Source organism: Aulonocara stuartgranti (genome assembly GCF_965226115.1).
Source record: "Aulonocara stuartgranti genome assembly, chromosome: 23".
Lineage (NCBI taxonomy): Eukaryota > Metazoa > Chordata > Actinopteri > Cichliformes > Cichlidae > Aulonocara > Aulonocara stuartgranti.
The window spans coordinates 3430428-3448483 of record NC_138958.1 but is presented as its reverse complement, the minus strand read 5'-3'; the positions used below and the strand labels follow the sequence as shown (position 1 = coordinate 3448483).

At 41.8% G+C, this 18056-nt stretch overlaps 1 protein-coding gene across 2 annotated transcripts in view; it reads right to left on the bottom strand.

Moving 5' to 3' along the window:
* trabd2b (TraB domain containing 2B) overlaps positions 1 to 17571 on the bottom strand; it is a 73392-nt gene extending 55821 nt beyond the window's left edge. For both annotated transcript variants that reach the window (XM_082522957.1, XM_082522958.1), the window contains exons 1-2: positions 17083 to 17571; positions 13944 to 14513 (exon numbers count right to left, since the gene is read on the bottom strand). In XM_082522957.1, coding sequence (XP_082379083.1) covers positions 13944 to 14513; positions 17083 to 17196 — 684 coding nt within the window. In that variant the 5' untranslated portion in view covers positions 17197 to 17571. The remainder of the gene's footprint in view (positions 1 to 13943; positions 14514 to 17082) is intronic.
* Positions 17572 to 18056: the final 485 nt, after the last annotated feature.

Genomic DNA, 18056 nt, shown 5'->3' with positions numbered 1-18056 from the left:
TGTCATAAAAGGACGAGCTCCCAATGTGGTAATTTATAATGTTTACAGAGGTTCCTATCGCCACATGAGAGGCAGTTGGAATAAGTGAAAACCGATTAGGGCTGGCATCAAGATCCAGATGATGTCAGTATGTGCAAGGGATCAATGTTTGCCAAAAGCTCGGACTTCATTCTGCTGTAAGTGCTCAATTTTAGAAAGTGTTTAGCTAAAACAACTTGTTTTAGAAGTTGAAATGCTGCGCCAAGGCCTAGTATAAGACAAACAAGTAGTCTTTCGAACCGTGAATCATGAAATTACTTTAGTTCAATAATAATATGGAGCTGGAGGTTATTGTAATAGGTTCTCTTTGACAGATATGACATGAGTTTTGTCTTGCTGTAGGAAATGGTGAACTCACTATCATGAAGGAAAAGATTCGATCAAACAAAAGTTTAGTCTAACTGCAGAAAAAGGCAAGACAGTGGCACTCCTTTTGGCCATCAGACTTTCTCTTGTATTTGCATTGGACAGCACTTGTCAACAGCATATTCACTCAAGTTTAGTCTGACTGAGTGCATAACCAGCCGGCTGAACAGACATCTATAGATAGAAGAGCATCACTGGCAATTATGTCTGTGATTTCCACATAATTGAAACGTCATTTGTGTCAGTCTCAAGCAAAATACCAAGACCTCAAGAAAAATATGAGGCATGACCAAGATAAATGAGGTTGGAGTCAGAGAAAAGACCACAATGTTAAATCTGTGATCACTAATAGCACAAAGCACAGGATGAACTTGAGTCCTGCAGCTGTACAGTGACTGGGCAGCAGCGCTGCAGCAGTGGTCAGCTGGGACCTCTTGTCCAAACATTGTCGTCACTCATCCTTTCTCCATCCCTCCCATCCTTCAGCATATCCCTTCATCCATTCCCGCATCCAACTAAATACCCTGGCTGTTAGCAGGCATTAAAAAGCCATTCGCACTGCTCTCAAGTGCATAGGTTGGCCGTCACCACGACTCACTACAGAGGCTTTGACGGGCTCTGGCCTCTCTCTCGCTCTCTGTCTTTCTCTAACTCTCTTCCTCTATGTCTCTCATGCGTTCTCCCCTTTGCATTTTGGCATCTGATAAAATAGCCTTGTGTTTCCATTCCAACACTCACTCGCTCTCCATGAGCTTTTCACAAAGATCTAGCTTTCGACTGTCAACAATGGCGTGCATGCCTGCACCGCATGTCTGTCAGGCTCCTGTCGGCTGCCCCGGGCACTGACACTATTACCTGTGAGAATCAACAGCAGAAAAACCAATCAAAAACACTGGATTTGTTCATGTCAATCCAGAATTGGCTCACACGGAGAGCAGACCATATTTTCTGTATTATCAGATTGTGTTATGTTTCATAGCAACATGACGATGGAGGCCTCATCCATTAGAAACTGTTTATTGTGATGGTGTGTTCATTTGTTCATCACTGACTGATGTTTTTTTAACACTGATACGGCTTTCAGGAGGATTCAGAAAGAAATCTGAAAACGGTGCCCTGTGTTGTCCAGTACTGAAATATCACATTTCTGTTTTGGAGATTGTGAGTGAACTCTTTCGTGGAGAGCTGGAGACTCTGCGTCAGTCATCTCTATCAGAGGATAGGGGGTCTGTAAATACAGTATTTCTAAAGCAATTTATAATTCTAATGATTTATAATATATGTGCTAATCTAAAAATATGAAATAAAAAAGTAATAAATGACAGAAATAGCAACTAACTCTGTCTAACAACAGTGAATTCACAGTCTGGACTAAACTACCAGTTTAGCAGGTTTTAATGACATTAAATACATCATTTGCAGACGCTTTTCAGTTCACTATAATAGCAAAAATAATATGTTTTATATTGATATAAAGCATTATAGGGAATATGACGAGCTGTCCTAAAAAGAAACGAGTAGAACGTTTTCCATTCTAGTAGCCGTTAATACACTAGACATTTAAAACATGTGTAAATAATTTCTGAACAAGTTAAAACGCCTTTTTTTAAACTCCTGTAAGTAATGGCTTATTAGAAAGAAGTCTCAGAAAAAAATAACACAATCCTACACTATAAGACAAATGTGGATTTACACAAACTAGACACTTCTAGCTATGAAAGGGAATATACATGTAAAGGGTTTGTTTTTTTAAGGGTAAAATACTATGGCCACCCACACTTGGTGGTATATTATGTGATGTTGTTACTACCTGAAGGCAGGTGGTTTGGCACTGAGTTGACAGGGGCATCAGAAACCAATAACGGCATGTGCTTACACATTGACTTTCTTCAGCCAAGTTAAACTCATGTATCTGAATGGGCTCGTACAGTGTGTCCATGAGATTTCTTTGCGGCTCTTATTCTACCTAACAGTCTTTGATTGTCTGTCTCCTCAGCTCAGCTCCAGGAATGCTTACTTGTGCATCATCTCTCTGTTCCCACACTCAACTTTAGCTGAGAGCAGTGCTCAATGGGGCAGTTCCTTTACATTTTTACAATGAAAAGCTGCTATTTCAGTGTCAATATTAACTTTAACTACTGATGATGGCAATATCTCGAAATTAAATGTAGTCTCCCAGTCTACAACTAATCTTAACTTAAAAGTGACGTATCACAGTAGGACAGGGAGCCTCTGTATATATGTTTGTTATAGAATGTGGTCAAGCTGGTAATTACATACATTTTGTTTGTGATGCTAGCATGATTAATTGTAATTAGAAATAATAGTAATAGAAATTCCAGCCAGAACCTCATAGATTTGAAAAAGAAATTTGGAAATCTGTAGTTGCTGCAGGACTTAACTTGCTTTTATATAGGAATAGAACCAGAATACAACTACTTGGCAACCAGCTGAGGCATGTCACATCCCCTATTGCGTTGACTGAGTTGTACTCATTGGTGCAGAATAGTTATTTGCAAACCTTTGCCAATCTGAACGTGACTGCAGTCACACCAAGTCAGACCCCAGTTGTTTGAAGTTGGCCCGCACTTGGCAACCTGTGCAATAACTATGCAATTGAAAGTGGTCTTCCAGAAGTTGATGGTCTGGCACCCTCAAACCGCAACCCCGAGGATCTTGCACTCTCAACTCAACAACCAGGTGGTTGGTATAATTACTTGTAATCTGTCTCTGACAGTCGAACAAATCCAGTGGAGTCACGAGGCTACCACCGATTTTTCCTAGTCGCAATGAGGTTGCCGTCCTATTTTTGTTCTCGTGTGAGTGAGCCATAACCAAAATTACTGTGGTCAGATGCCCCAAAACTGCAATGTGGTTATCCCAGAGAGGACATTGTTTCTGTGTCAAACACTGGTCCAACCGGGCCCTCTCTTGCACACCAGAAAATGTTTATCATATTACTGAAGTGAAAAATTCATATGTCCACATTTGAACGACAGTTTATTTGGCTGTGAAATGGCTGCGATGAGACAGGCATACGAAATTCACCCATGTATAAAGATGCATCGGGTTTAGATTTAAAACTCTAAAAAAGGATATAAGCTGGTATTGGGAATGAGCTGCAGACTTAATATGAAAGTTTTTAAAATACCAGGCTGATCACACAATGAACTTCTGTTGAGTTTCTGCAGTGCTGGGCTTTATGGCAGTGAGAGCAAGGCTTGTAATCTCCAGTGTGCTTAAAACCACACTGAACCTCTGGAATATATGAGTACAGTGCAGACATAATTCAATTTAGTGAATGAAAATGAAGCATTGCAAGTCTTTGTGTATGGATGCATGTGTTGGTATTATTATATGTGCGTGTAACTGTGCATAAAGACTGCCCGAGAACTCTAGACATTTCCCAAGTGCCCACGACAACAAATTTGTCTGTGACAAAGTCAACTGCCCCACCTGTTCACCATTAATATAGGTTTTACTCCATCAAACCATTTCCCACACAATCCCACATCTGTGATTCACACAAAACACACATTCACCTCCGCAGCCCCTCAGGCTGACATGTTTCCCTGCTAATCTGTTTGCACAACTCTGGTGTGACCACAGGCCAATTACACATCGTCACATGATGCACACCCACAAGAGAGCCCAAGGAAGAAAAATGAGAAAAAGAGCCACCCACTGAGAGAGACCCTCTTTGTCAGCTTCTTCCCCTTCCCACTCACCCCAAATATTCCCCTGGGCTTTTCCCTCCATCCTCACTGTCCTCTTGGTTCTCTCAGTTAAACCATCCCCTTCATCTTCTGATCTCTCGCAACAGTTTTGTGGCTGTAATTACAGCTGCCCGTCATTTAGGCTCTCCCTAAACAACGGCACCCCTCGGAGACCACAGTCCTGCTACATAAATTTGATTTCTCATCTCATTTACGTTCTGTAAACTCTGCCATATGTTTGATATTATATTTAAACTGTTCCAGTGGATGCCAAGAAAGTGTGTGCCTTGGGAAAGGTAGAAAACTTTGCTGGAAAAACGGTGCAAGTGACTGACAGGTGAAATTAACCGTGATGTGAAAGAACATTTCAGGGGGAAAAAACAATCAAAAGCAAAAATGGAGAAGAGAAAGTTACTTCACAGCAGCATCCAGTTTATTATTGTTGTCTTTTATTTTGGCACAGGGGAAGCTATCAAGTGTAGAAAGTATTCCTGTGTTACTGTTGCCGTTCTCTCTCCAGTACCACCAAATTGAGCATTTTTATTTTCCTCTTCACTCCCTCTAGTTTGAATTAGTGACATGGAGACTCCTTCGTCTCCTGACTCACTGGGTGTCCCTATCCTTTCAATTTTCTCTTTCTTCATAATCGCCTTTTCCATGCTTTTCTCTTTTTTTGCCCTTTCTCCCGTGATAAGGATTGACCGGGTCAGACGTCAGCAGCAGGGCAGCCAATTTTTATTGTATACATATATATATATATACATATATATTTATTATCCTTTTAACACACCAAAAGGACAGGAATTTCTCTATAAGCTTGCAGAACGAGAGCCAAGGAGTTCAGCAAATTATTTGGAGATTACGTTCACTTTCATCATTGTCCCAATGCTGTACTTACCTGATAGAAAAGAGAAATAATCCTCATCCATTCATGTACTTCTTAAACAGCTTAGCTTGTTAAACCCAAACTTGCAAAGGCTACCTGACTCCAGCCTGCGTCGTTATATAGAACTAAAAATGTCACATTCAACTGCAGTGTGAGGGGCACGGAGAAGAAACTGGGCCTAAGGCAAAGGAATGGGGTCATCCAGAGGGCAAGTGCAAGGCCAACCTAGTCCTTCAGTCAGTCTAACTCAGGAAAAGTTCTGTGAACTCTAACTGGAAAGATGGAACAGAGACCAAAATCTCATAGGAAAACAATATATTTATTGATCGGATGCTTATGGTCTTTGCTAAAAGCTCATTTTTGTATTTTACTGGTATAATCTATTCTAACGAGTTGCAGAATTTGAAACAGAAGCAGATAAATCCCGATGATTCAGTCTGGCTTGGAAACTACTGACAGTGCCTGAATTTTACATGTGTACACCACTACAATAAATTTGAAATGATGCAGGTGAAGTGCAGACTCTTGGTTAAATTTATGGGTGCAAATAAACCCTCTAAATGCTGTTTTACAGCTATTTCACAGGTATTGCTGCTACTTTGTACGCAGTTCCCTCTTTTTTAGGGATTAATTTCCAATTGCATCATTTCAAACTGACAGTGGTGTAAGAAACTGTGAAATCTGAGTCAGCATCCAAAAATTTCACCTAACTGTATACATGGGTTCACATTACACTCAATACAGTTTTTAGTCTAATTACATAGTAGCTGTGCATCAACCTTCAGAACCCTATACCCAGGTGTGTTATAAAAATACAACTCAAAAAGGTGGTTAGCAAAGACAGACGCATATAGTCTAGATACTTTTGTTATGTGTAACAGAAAGGAACCTGGCAACAGCACTGTGAGTGGCTGAGAACAGATTTGCAATGGCGAGAAGAAAGTTTGGGCAGAAGGTAGCATTTTTCAAATTAGTGGCTAAGCTTAGTTTGACCTTTGGAGCTCAATGTTTGTGCTTTCGCTTATCTCTGGGGTAATCTATCCCTGCAAAATGTTGTTAACAACACTGCAGACCAGAGCATCTGCAGTGTTGTTAATGGTACTGGATCCTTTCTCCTGCTCGCCTGCTTCTTGTCTTTCTTTCTTTCTTGCCTGCTTGCCTTTCTGATTATCTGCTTTCTGTCTTGTCTGTTTATTTACCCTCTGGTCCTTACCGCTAACTTACTTCTTGCATGCTTTTCTCTCTGCTGGTTTTGCTTCAGCTCACAGGTACTCCTCTAGAGGTGTGCAAAGGGAGTAACTGTATCCAACTGTTCAAGGGATGATAGGACTATAGGATTTATGTGCTCCCTAATAAAGTTTATGAGTGGAGCCTTGCTTCAAGAGAGCCAACTGGTCGTTTCACCTTGGCTGAGAGACATTCTCAGTCAGAGACAGAAAAAAATAGCATTAGAATGAAATTGTTCTGTTATTTGTTTTTGTTTTTTCTGACAAAAACATTACATACATTATAATTTTATAATTTTTATTCACTACAACCCTGAACTTTTCTACACAAAACCTGACTGATGTGAATACAATGTAACAAGGGTCTCAGAAAATACACAGTCTTTACTCTGACAGCTCTGTGGTACAAAGTCTGTGAGATGTTCTCATGTTAGAACAGTGCAGGTAAATGTCTTTTGAATTCACAGAATTGAACTGTAATCATGTCCCCTGCCTCCATAATGCTAATCAGAGAGCTTGACTAGCTGACTTTTCACAGACAGGATCATTTGATGCATTATATTGTTCTGCTTAGTTTACAAAAATGCCACTGTTGTCAAAGAAAGCCGCTCACCTGCCATCTTACATCTACATTATTGAATGGAGGTAATCTTAACTCTCACAGGTCACCTACTCCCCTTGAACCAGAAAGTTGGAGTATGAAAATTGTATTTTTGCTGCATACAAATGACTGCTTTCTATATGAGACTTCTAGCAGAAGGAAATCTGTTTTACACTCCACAGAGCCAAGTGTGAATATGTGCCATGTGTGACGCGCAGTATTGCCAAAAAAAATGACGTACATGTGCCCCACAAGTCTGACTGCAAAAACACATAAAAAGCGGGACTACAAAAATATTATTTGACTTACAGGATAATGCAGGTAAAGGGTGTGAGAGTGAAAATGAGCTTGAACATGTTTTTCTGAAGGGGGGTATAGAGAGGTGAGCGTTAGAGGGGCAGGGTACAAGCAGAGCTGAAGTGCTCCACTGGGTTGTGTATAATGGGGACAGGGCGTTGGGGGTAGAAAGGAGGAATCACATTAAAACTGAGTTCAGTGTGAGGGCTCCGCTAATGCTACCTAATCCTGACAAGCCTGCATCACACAACACACACTCATACACACAGTTGCTCCCTACTGGCACCTATTTATGATTGTTGGCCACCAGTGTGTGTGAGAGGTGTGTGAGGTATGTGTGGCTGATGTCACAGGCTGACTGAGAAGCTGAATTCATCTTGGACCACCAAGTATCTGACATGGAAAGTTGCATGCCATGGCACGCTGGCAATCTATTTTTCCATGTTCACCTCTTCAGGCTGATACTGACATGCCACAATGTCCGGTTAGTTAGTTGTCAGGCACTACTGTTTTACGCTTTGCATGTGTACGCAAGATATTTTTTATGTCTAATTAGATTTAAGCCCTCTGTGGCCCCCCTTTCTTCTGTGAGGGATTCTGTTTTGAAGATTGCTTTTTGGTTTTTTTGTTAACTTTTTTACTAAACTGAAACATTAATTTATTTGTGTAGACACACATGTGACACGAACCATGCCGCAGAACACAGGATTATTTGCCTAACCTAATTTGCAATGCCAATTCCTAGATGGGCATTAAAATTAGGAAGTGGTCTCTTTAAGGATGGCACTGTTCATAGCTGAAGGCATATGAGGGTCAAAGAAAAGGCTGATGGCTATAAAAACAAATGATAAGAGTCATATGTTATTCCTTTCACAGTTCCCAGATCTCCTCCCAGTTAAATATTTATGGGGGATTTGCACCACCATGTTCAAAACACCAGGAAATCTCTTTTAAGAGAATTGTTTGTGGCACACTAAAGGTACCTTTAGAGCAGGTGGTTGCCCAACACCCATAAAATCCTTGAGTTATGATAAAAATCATTATAAAATATTGTCTGAACCTTATACAACTAGCAAATCTATTTTGTTTTCTGTTTTATCCCATCTAGGCATGAAGATTAAAGATATGCATCAGGAAAGAACAGAATTATGAGAGAAATTTCTACAACGAAAGTGTAGCTTTTTGCGCTGCTCACACCCTGATCCTTAGATCTAGCAGGGTTAACCTGGTTAAACAAAGGTTATAAAACAACAATGTCCCAAAAGACAACAACATTCCAGAGGGGCCAAGTGGGTCTCTGAGGAAATCAGTCGGTCACATTCCTGTCTGTGATCAATCAGCCTCTGGCCCAGACAACCTGAGATTGACTTCAGCCACCCTGGAAACTACCTGCCCTCCCCATAGAAAGCAACCTCCAGCCTTATGAAAATCAATTTTCCCTTATTGTGGTGAGAAAATATCAAAGTTTAATATGTGTGCTTGTGAATGTTTCTTTGAGTGTACCTGAAGATTTACTGCAATTTCCACAGTTAGGATGACAAAATAATTATAGAGAAGCTGGCTATAGTGTGTGTGTGTGTGTGTGTGTGTGTGTGTGTGTGTGTGTGTGTGTGTGTGTGTGTGTGTGTGTGTGTGTGTGTGTGTGTGTGTGATCAGCAGCATTGTTCTGAGTGAAGAAGAGTGTGGAGTTTAGATGAATTCACAGTATGACAAGAGGTCTCTACAATTTACCCTGACAGAAACCCTCATTTCTCCACCAAAGGGAGAATGTGGGCGAAGGAAGGAGGGAAGGCTTTTGGCAAAATAAATTCAAAAGTATGGAAGAGCGCTTCAACCTGCCGTGCTTAACTCACTGCCTCGGCTTAGCGACAATGTGGTGGAATCATTACCTCAGGTCTCTCAGGTACTCAGAGGGAGAAGGGACGTGAACTCTGTTGGAAGCAACGAATAGAGATACTGCACCGAGTTAATAGACGAGCACATGGGTTTACAGGTTTTTTTGGTTAGACTGAAGTTAACAGTACACTGTTGATTAATGAATCTTGTTCATAAGTCCAAGTTTTACAGATCCAAGGAAAAAAATCAAACCTGGAAACACATGCGCTTTGGGGTATTCTTATTTATTTAGTAACGAGAGTTTGCTTAACTTTCTCAACTTAAAAGAAACACTGAAATTGCGGCACTTAAGTTCAGTGGATTGATTTTTGTAGCAATATTCTCCCATTACTTCTTGATTGCAGCCTGCTATTGAACACCACAGAAGAAACATTTTGTCTCGCAAAATGACTGTAAAAATACGAACCACGTACAAGAACTGTGATCTATTCTGTTGTCAAGCACGCCGCTCCTGTTTTCACATTGTCCACATCCTGCTTCTGTACCTCCCTCAGCCTACAGAGTTCTGGCCTGTACATAATTGTCTAAGTGCTTCTAGATGGCAGTGGGCGATTTGGTCATTTAGGGGCCTATTAAGTCATTAGTGCAGCAGAGGGACTGCCTTCTGCCTGCCGACAGGACCAGATGATCAGCCTGATATGTGTTGCCTTGCAGTTTTTCAACAGATTCGCGCAGGTAATTATAGCTTCAATGTAAACCACCCTCAGATGTCACGCTTAAAGAGGGAATGCACGTCACCAGCATGCTTTAAAGACAATCTCCATCTCTGCTTTTCCTCCTCCTCCTTCTCTCCTTTTTCCACTCAGCCTATGCGTTTGGATTTGTGTGTGCGGATGAGCAATAGGTGAGAAGCGGGACAACCAGAGCCTCGGGACATGTCAGAGAAAAGGATACGGAATGAAGAAGAAGGCAACAGAGACCCAAATAGAGTGAGGAGGTCAGAGGAAGTTAGAGTATAGTGCAGACAGTCATCCTCTGTGGCCAACACAATTTCTTTAAACCCAAACTTACAATGTAAATATTTGGATATGGCTAAGGTTGGTTGCTTAATTCCACCCTTTAAAGATGTGCTGTTTAGGTGAACACGGTCCAAGGAACACAAATCAAAGTATCATTCATCATTTAATATGACGCATGAGAATCTTATTTTGATTTCATTTCTGTAAACCTCGCCCAGCTTTTGGAGCCATTCATTACCCTGGGTTCTCAATATTACATTCACCGCCTATAAATGCTCATCATCTAAGTGCCACGCACAGCCAAAAACCTCAGTATCCCCACAGAAAAAGTCATTCGCCGTCGAAAGGCTGTATTTTATTTTTACCATTTCACTGCTTTTAAATCATCTTCAAAATTGCTGATTTGTATCAGTCTGAATTGGAAAACCAAACACAAATCATATTTAATATCATATAAAGTAGTAGTGACTTATGGGAAAAGTCTAAACACTGTTAAAAGGAATGTCTTTTTTTCCCAGACAGACAAAAGTTTCACTTTATGGTCGCTGTGTGTAAACTCAGCGGTTGCTATCGTTTATTTTTTATTATATGTTTGCAAGCACATGTTGGAAAATCTTAATGTCATCACTTTGCACATTATTTTACCATAAAGAAATACATTGTTGTGATACTTTGGCCATCTCCCCAGGCCTGAAAGTGCCCCACTGTGACCACAGCATGTGTGAGGCTGCAGCGTCAGCACAGCAGAAAGCCTCAGGCTGATGTCTGCTCTAGCAGAGGAATGCCACAGGAGCTGCACTGATTGAAATAGACACATCAGACTGTCACTGCATCTGTAAACAGGGCGCCTCCTAATCGGGAGGAGAACGCCTTCTTACTCAGAGGAAACTGGATTCACCAACCACCCTCCCGTCTCGTAATAACATTACCCAATCTCCTTTCAAGCCTAAGGTGACGGCACTCGAATCTGTCACCGGTCATCTATCTCTCGCTCTCTATTTGCGCAAGTAGCTTGAGCTGATGGAAACTAATGGTCAGAGGTTGAACAAGGGACTCCATCAGACTGGTCTCTGTCTGCCTGCTCAGCAGTGCCCAGGCTGACCTCAGCAGACTGCCAGTCTCCTTACCGCTCTGCTGCTTGTGGCTCCGCTACCACCTCCCACCATGACCCATGACCCCCGCCCAGGAGAAAGGCGCCACCGATACGATGCAATTTCCCTTTGACGTGGTCCAGTGGTCTCAGCTGCCAAGTGACCCAGGCAAAGTAAATATTGTTGCTTATCACAGGCCAGCGCCACCACCAAATTTCCCAAAAGAAGTGTTGGACTAAATCAATTTTTCTTCCATGTCCCAACTCCAAAAATGAACAGACTCTAGGTGCAAATAAGCCAGTGGAGTTTGATGTTGTGCATTAATAACACATGGTACAGTTGCTATTATTATGGTGATAGTGGCATTTACTTGATAAGTCATTATGTAATATATGTATCTACCCTTGAGGGAACAAAAGACATACAAAGAGTGTTGGTTATGGAGTGTACACTCTCTCTGCTGACTGCACTGTCTCCAGCCTTTTCCAATCTGCGCTGAAAGCACTTGGTACCGCCCAGCTGTCAACCTACATCGGCCTTCAAAGGACTGGAGAAGAACCATGCACCCTGCCTGCCTTTGTTTCCACAGCCTTAAACTGCCTCTCACAGAGACATCCACACCTCTCTGTCATCTAAAAAGACCAGAGAGAGGTCTCAGACAAACTGCACTCTTGTTAGACCACAATTGTCTAAAGAGGGTTCTGCTATACTTGATATCTCTCTGACCCTCCCACGCTACCACAAACACCACCACTAAACAGAAGATTACTGCTTTAAACATGCCTCCTCCTCCTATTCCAGAGAGGATGATATATTTGCCGTACCACTTTTCAGCCAAAAACTGCTTCCTCTAAATTCATGAGTCACAAAGCAGTGCTTCGAGACCACCCATCTCCCAGGAGTCCACTGTACTGGTACTGTAACAGTGGGACCGGGCCCTCCACTGAGATACCTACAGTGTGATAGGTGATAAATGATCAGTGATCACGTTTTTAAGAGCCTCTCTGTAAAGTCAGAGTTATGGGATGGTGTTAAAAATGTACTTTTTATTGGGACCAAATTATCTGTGAGCCAGCCAGGTTTAGGGTAACTCCCATTTTAGCTCTCCCTTTGCTTATGTTTCAGATTAGCATTAGCAGCAACAAGATGCCGGTCACTCTCCATGCAGCTCCTCCGCCGTCTTTCCCCTGTTTCTTCCTCCTTAGTCAATGTATCTCTGACTTTCTCTCTCTGGTGTTTCACTTCTCTTTCCCCTGATTCCCACCCACGCATTTTCTGTTCAACTTTTGGTGTATCCATCCTTCTGACCTCATCGCTGTTATAGTCAAGCGTAGAGGGATCCAATCAACCATAGTGTTCAGATTAAATCACAAATTATTATAATTGAGAATAATGGTTTCCATGTCAGTTTCAGTTCAGCTCTGGATTGTTCTCATACATGTCTGGAAGCAAAGGGGGTTGGAAGCTCTGGAGTCGGTGGTGCCTATGTACAGGTTGGGTGAAATTCAAATTATTTGTGATAAAAGTTCTATTTAATGTGCTTATCTGAATTTGAAAGATCGTCATATGATTTTGTTTAAAGCCTTTTCATGCAAAAACACATCTCAAAGATTAAAGTCAAGTCAAGGTTCTTTAGAAACATAAACGCTATTTTCTAAAACTGGACGTGTGCTGCTTCTCAACCATGTTTGGGTGTAATTTAAGCAGTGTTGTTTTTAGGGGCAGTGACTGTCGCACTAAATGCAGATCAACATTAAATACACTAAAAACAGGAAACATATTATTACCCTTAAGGTAATAAGAAAACGACACCTGTACGGCACATAATAGACATAAACACTGAAAAAAACTCCCAAAGGCAGTGGCAATATTCTCCCGAGAAACATAGTGTGCCTGCCCTAGCTTATTTCTAGGGTTAGTAAAGCTCTCAGGCATGTGCAGGGCATGCAACGCGACTTTGACAGCGTAGTTAGGAGGTGCTGATGAAAGAGGAGAGGCAGGAAGCCCGCTGCGTCTCAAATTAGCTCCCGAGCCCTCCGTCCTCTCGCATGGAGGTTCAGGCCCTCACAGATTCTCTTGCATTACTCAGTCAACATGGATGTATGAACCTTTTACATGTAGAGCGTGCCTTTGTGTGTAGGCAGTCCACGCAAACGTGTTTGATTATGAATACTTTGTGAACACACATGCAGATTTCTCATTTCAAATTTTGTCAAAAGGCTGCATTAGGGAATAAAAACTATTAGATCATCTTACTCCTTCTTTTGAGGCTCAATAGAGTTTTGTCTGGGAACTCACATGCCCTGAAAAATGTTTTACAGCCTCTATTTTAAGTAAGCTGCTGACTAATTCTTTAAATAGAAACATATTTCCATTGCTTTTTACATGATACAATCAATTAAAAATGCATATGCACCCTGTGTTTTGCTGATCAAGTAATTTGGTAATTACACTCCTCTCAAATTGCAGTATGAGTTTAGGATTACTGCAGAGAGCTTGACACACAGTCTGCATTAATAAATGAGAGAGAGCGCTCCTCTCTTCTCACCTTCTTCAGTGTGTTATTGTGTACTCTCTCACACCCTTTTTCCAGATTCAGCAGTTAAATATGTTTGTGTAGTGAGGTGGAGGGACGTTCATAACCATAAAGCTGTCTACAGCAGACATGTTTTAATCACTTCTTTCTCCTTATGTTGTCTTCTCCCACATTCTTAGTTGCATGCAGTATATGTGTATATATTTTCATGTATTCAGGAGGATAAACGATGCTCCAACTTCACCAAATTGTTCTTGTCATTTCTTCGGCTATTCTGGCTGTGTACACACAGGAAAAATAAAGGCAAAGACAGTCATTTCATCCTCTTACCTGAGAGAAGTTGAGTCCATTGAGGGGATGACACTGCTCCTCCACTTGCTCAACTGCCCCTGTAGTCTTTCCCATTCGCTCTGCCTCTTGAGCTAGAAACAGGTCGAGCACTGGTGTCCCCCTGGACCGGACGTCCCATTCTGTGAGTGAGTTTACCATCAGCATTACCCACACAGGCCTCTTCCTCTCCCAGTTCCCTGCAATAGCATTGAACAGGTAGTCAGCATACAGGCCTCGGCCTCGCTGGTCAGCTGTCATCCAATAAGGCATCATGTGTTTGACGTAATCAAGATGGCGTTTGAGTCGGCGGTACAGATCTCGAGGTAGCAGGGTCTGCAGGTTTTCTCCGTGGGGCAGTAACTGGCAGCTGGTCAGTTTGGAGATGGTCAGGGGATCAGTCAGGTCCAGCTCAAAGTAAACATTATTGCTGTCATGGAAAGCCTGCTTGGAGCTGTTGGGAATGAAGTCCCAGACTCGGGTGTAGGGCACGTGGATGGTACCAAATAAGTAAGAAGGTGGGTGAGGAGGTGCCCGCTTTACTCTCCAAAGGAAAGAGTTCATGTCACTTTGCTATAAAAAACACACAAAAAAGAAGAAGAGGAAAACGATTTTAACAGTAAACAGAAACAAAAACACCAAAACCATCATGTTAGAGCTCGCATTAAAACTGAAAGTGACAGATTTTTCCTCTGTTGTGGTTTACTGGCTCATGGGCTCAGGTCAACAAGTTAAAAATTTGAAATACTATTTTAAAATTACACCGCAGGAAGTATGAAGTCTAGTCAGCCTGGGGCTGTGCTGCGAGCACTTGCAGTCAGGGAGTTTATAGAGGGGCCTTCTGGGCTGTAAACAGACCCCCGTGTATTGTTGAGGTGCATACCTCGGTTGCCAAAGCCTCTTTAGGCCTGGGAAGCATTTTCAGGGCTGTGGTGCAAATATACTACACTGGAGCTCATAAAAACCATGAAAGAAACCTGCACTCAATTCTGACCTCACTATGATACTTATATTTGGGATTTTACTTTCTTTTTTTGACATCGGGCATGAGGACGAAATGCTGACAGTCTCAAGTACAGCACTGATTTTGTCTCCAAAGTTTGTGTTACAGCTTTTTACTGTTGTGGTTGTCTTTAATAGAAAGAAATGTCAAAATTGAAATTAAATAATCACAGTCGTTCTAAATGAATATAAGGCTCTACTGCATTTAAAACATGTTTCTTATTAGCTGCTCTGCAAATGTGCTTTGCATGTGCTATGACTTTGATGTTGGCATTATTTAAATATGACAAAAAATAGCTTTTATAAACAATATCAAACTTCTGGCCGCTGAGACACAGTGCAATCAGGCATTTGAGGGATGAAACCCATTACTGTAAAATAAAGTTTTTCTTAGAAAATGTTTATTTCTAAAATTTAATCAAGATTTTCTTCAGCTGTGCTCCACTGCATACTGCCAATGCTGCCTTTGTCATTTCAACTTTTCAAATAGCGGTGCTCTTGTGGTATGTTTCTATAATCATCATAATTAATTGCAATTTACATACCGTAATTACTGGCACCAACTTGTGCTAGACAAAATAAATCAAAATGACCATATTTGATTTCAGGGCAAAATTTTTTGCAGACACACTGCGTTTGTTTCTGTGTTTCTAACCTCATTTTCACTCTGGGCAAGGCCACTCGTCTGCGAAGAGTAACGGGAAAGGTTTGGAAGGGATTCATATCATATTTTGGAAGGGCGGAAACTAATAAAGCATTTTGCACGTCCACCGTTAACGACGTGTACTTGGGCCTAACCGTAAACGAAGACGTTTTGACGTGGAAAGTGAGACGGTGTTCGTGTAAGACCTGAAAAGAGGCGAGAGCCTCTCTACTAAGGCAGCTTTGACTTTTCTGGCGAGCCTTGACGCACGGGGTTCCTTTTTATGGGGGTAATTACACTTAACAGAAAACAGAGACCACTGTACTGATGCATTAGAAATCACATGGAGCAAGCCTTCAGCCATATCTGACAACAGTACTATTATAGGACAACCTAATACAACAAAGTCTGTGATCTGTGAACAACTCCTTAATAATATCTTCTGCACACTCAAGTGCCAAGCGTTTTGTTTTTGTTTTGGACTGTTTCTGGGCTCTTGGGCAGTTTTCATGTGCTGTATTTTTTTTCCAACAGAAAAGAGTGTTGGATATGATTCTTGAAGTCACGATGGCCATTAACTTCCCCCCCGCTCTTTATGTCGAAAATGCAAGAAGTGGAAGTCAGACAGCCGGCTGGGCAAGCACATTAACCGAGCTGGAATATGTCCGGGCTGCACTCCGGCACTTCCTCACGGTCTGCGAGTTCAAGCCACGTCCATAATTTTACCAATATGCCCGATAAGTGTTTTAATAAGCCGCCACAGTACTGAAACACGATCACTTCTGAAAGGTCAATGAAACTTTCCCAAATGAAGTAAGTCACCCGTGGGTGTTCCCACTTGCGTTTGTCACATAAACAGCCATAAAGTTGGCAAACGGTAACAGTTTCTCTTGGCAGTCTCCTTCACGTTAAGTCCCCACTCCACAGTTTTACTGCAGTATAAGGGTCTTTCATATATACCTGAACATTTACATAAACATAACGCACAAAAAGTTATTATTATTATTATTATTATTATTATTATTATTATTATTATTATTATTATTATTATTATTATAACTTTAAGTTATTGTTACTATAAATTTAAGCATAAGTAATAAGAAATTGTAGGCTGTTTTCTTTAAAGTCATATCAGCCTTTGCGCTTGTTATAGACAAGTGTCTAAGTCAGAAAAACAGCCTAATGACAAACTAGACTCTGCGCCCCCCGTCGTAGAATCTCCCTCCAAAGTGACCCAATGCTTCAGTGGAGTTTCGCCATATAATTCAAAAAGAAGTTATTAGAGAGAAAGGGGTGTTTAGGATGAACAGACAACAAGTGTCACAAAGCCGTAGGGTTGTTATTAGCACCATTCAGTTATGTGGGCTAAATAACGACCTTGTCGGGGCCAAATCTTTGCTTGGAGTAGCCTAGATTATTATTAACTTTCAAATACGCGTCCATCCCGGTGCACACGGAGAGTCACTGACTTAAGAAAGCCCTCCCAACACGACTCACCGACTTTGGAGCGTCGCACTGTCTCGGTCTGCCCGGTCGGTCTGCGCCCCAGGGTGCCACAGCGTGCAGCAGCGCGCTCAGGAAGACCCAGCTGATTCCAGGCAGAACGACCATCCCGTCGATGTTATTGGACACTTGTAGGAGTCAGCTCAAAGCGGACTTTTCTCTCTTTTCTCCCCACTCTGTCTTCTCTGTTATTGCCCGGTTTCCCGTCTCCTTTGAAGTACAAAAAAAAAAAAGTTACCGGTGGCCTCTGGGCTCACATGTGCAGGTCGGCGAGAGGACCATTCCGCCTCTTCGCCATTCCCGACGCACTCCACTTGTGAAAGTATCTGTTTCTGCTCTAAATTTTTCTTGGCTCCTTCCAACCCGGTGCAGTCCTGAAGCAGGAGCTATAAACTCTTTGGAGAGTTTGCGCTCCACGAACTTGGAGCGTCTTGACTGGGAAAGAGGGAGGTGGGACGGTCTGAGTGAGTACCCCACCCCACCCATAATACACACAGCCCAGGTTCTTTTAAGAGGAGGGAGCACAGGTTCATAGAGAAATGACAGGTTTCCGCGAGTGAAGCAGCTCTAGCCACGCAGACCCCCAAAACAGTGCAGATTGGAATTAATCTTCTCATTAGCTGCTTATTAAGTTAATTTAGTTTCCATTTCGATGTTCCTGATATTTTTCTAATAACCCGAACTCAGGAACTCGTTTTTTTAAATTGATCCCAATGATCTTAAATGAAATATTTGCTATAGTGGTTTATATACCACAGCCATGCGCTATGATTGGGTATATGTACCTCATTATTATGAGGGGGGCTGTCACCACTAACCAAGAGCCCAGAGGGCTCACAGTACTAGCAGTCCAGAGGTTTGTTTGGTTTGGTTTTCGGCAGAGTCATTTCAAAGATGTAAATGAACACTATTTCAAATGCTGTCATGTGCTTCCTCACCAGTAGGATCCCATTCATCTCTGTCCTTCT